This window comes from Trichechus manatus, unplaced genomic scaffold (assembly GCF_000243295.1).
Source record: "Trichechus manatus latirostris isolate Lorelei unplaced genomic scaffold, TriManLat1.0 scaffold00022, whole genome shotgun sequence".
NCBI lineage: Eukaryota > Metazoa > Chordata > Mammalia > Sirenia > Trichechidae > Trichechus > Trichechus manatus.
Genome location: NW_004443958.1, coordinates 5,778,864 through 5,781,174, shown reverse-complemented (window position 1 = coordinate 5,781,174; position 2,311 = coordinate 5,778,864). Strand labels below are relative to the sequence as shown.

General features: G+C 36.0%; 1 protein-coding gene across 2 annotated transcripts in view; it reads right to left on the bottom strand.

Annotated features, from left to right (window-relative positions):
* MED30 (mediator complex subunit 30) overlaps positions 1–2,311 on the bottom strand; it is a 13,394-nt gene that overhangs the window by 9,480 nt on the left and 1,603 nt on the right. For both annotated transcript variants that reach the window (XM_023728166.1, XM_023728167.1), the window contains exon 2: positions 635–739. In XM_023728166.1, the coding sequence (XP_023583934.1) occupies positions 635–739 (105 nt within the window). The remainder of the gene's footprint in view (positions 1–634; positions 740–2,311) is intronic.

Sequence of the window (2,311 nt, the reverse complement as noted above, 5' to 3'; positions counted from 1 at the left end):
AGTTGTGGTAGACGAAATGTTAATACACTGAAGAATTCTACTGAGAAGTAAGAATTTGGGAGGGTGTGTGTGCGAGAGAGAGAGAGAGATTGGTAGTTTTATTTTTTGTGAGGTTTTGGTAGGCCTTACTTCTCTCTGTTTCATGAGAATTATCTGTGCATTATCTTCTGAACCTTTGAAAGTATTCAGCAATAAATACATTCAAGTCAGGAACTTTTGGGGGAGGGAGTAGGGTAATGCTTTGCTACCTCAATTTCTTAGGTGTTGAGACATTCATGTTTCCTAATTTGTACATTTTTTTTTTTTTTTTATCATTTGCTGCTCCAAATATGCTGCAAGTTAGAAATCTAGGATTCTGCCTAAGAAAGAAAAAGTAAATGGATTGTGACTAAGTGTTGAAGGAGCTCTTCTAAGAGCTTTATCGTGTGCATTTTGTCATATCTCTTCTGACCATTCAGATGGCATTTCTGCTTCCTCTTTAGTTTTGGGTTATTTTCTAAGTAAGTTAAGTGTGTCACAGAAACAACTTCATGTAATTCTATAATTCAAATTATGTTTTTGAGTTACATCAGATTCCCTTGTAATTTTTTATAGATAATTTTGAAAATGTAAAATTTACAGACCAATAACTCACTTTATTGACTTCAGCAATTTCTCGCCTCTCTTCACTAGCAAAACGAGGCAGGCCAGCCCGGTCATCATTCTTTGAGCCATCTTCTTCCACGTATGGAATAAGTTGCTAGGAGGGACAAACAAAAGTGAAAAGTCAAAAATACGATACAAATTTTACAATTGCATTGCTATAGATAATGCATCAGATTAAGGTGAATTTTCATACTTTTCTTTTAATAGTATAAAAATAAATTTCAGTTCAGGTGATGGCTGGAAACCACAGCTTTAAAGGCTGATCACTTCCATGCATTCTATATCTTAGCTTTTCAGGTTTCTCTTGCTAAACAGCTTTCATAACATTGGTTGTCACAATTAAGTAATACCCTACATATACTCATTCACTCAGCAAATATTTAATTGCCAGACACTGGGTAAGGCACTGAAAAAATAATGACAATGCCAAATAAGATGTGATTATTGCCCTTAAGAAATTTATAGTCTATTGAGGTAGATACATAAGGCAGGCTTTCCTTCATTTATACTAGGAAGAAAGGAACTTGATGGATGTGCATTACATAAATGTCAATAACTTGCCAGCTAGAATTTCAGTATCTGTGCAAATCTGTAGCCGTCTAGTTGCTAGAATTGTTTTTTTTTTACGAGAAAAAATTTCAGAAAAATGAAACTTCTAACAAAATTATAATTCAATATGTATAATGAAGTTTATTTGATGAAGCCCCCAAGTATTTGAAGGAAAGAATTATAGCCTCCTAGATGTGACAGATACATCAGAGATCATCTAATCTCTATCATCTTATATTATCCCAGCCATGTACAACTCTGTGGTAAAACTAAGGGTCATATGGCCAAACTTGGTCAAATTCTTGGAACAAAAATAAACATACCCACACCCACACCTACCCTGTCTTCCTTTTATCTGTCCTAATGCAGAGCTAGCCTTCCTCCTGAAGGTGATTAGACTGATTCTCGTGTTCCCACTGACTCCTCCACCCTCCTTGTCTTCATTATTTCTGCCCTTTCCCTCCTTCTCATCCTGCTGTTTTCTTCCTTTATTATTTAAACATGTTCCAGTCTCCCCATTTGGAGGAGAAAAATAAAAAACCCTGGACTCCATCCCTTCTTCCATCCACTGCTTCTCTCTCTTGCTTTTTATCTAAGCTTCCTGAAAGACTGATATTTACTTGCCGGCTCTAGATCCTTATTTCCTGTTTAACCTTCAACCCACTGCAATCTGGTTTCTGGCTACCACCATTTCACTGAAGCATTATTCAAATACAATAGTTTTCCTTTGGAAAAATCTACTGGGAGGTTTTCATTCCTTATTTTCCTTGACTTCCCTGCAGCATTTGACAATGACAGTTTTTCTGATCTTTCCACCACATCTCTGACCACTTCTTTTCAGGCTTTTGGGGTTTACTCTTTCTCTATTCATCCTTTACACCCCCAGCCGCTCAAAAAGGAAGCACTGATCACATGAAATTCTTACAGTATGCAGAGAACATCTAAACCTTTCCAGCTGCCACTGCTGGTAGAAATATAATTTGTCAGCAGGAAAGGACTACCTATAAAAATACTATATACCTAATTAAAATAATCTATGTGTCAAGATTAAATTTGGGGAATGTGTTTTAAAAACAGAGTGATTCCATTGGGTTAAACATCAAATCTGAATTAATGA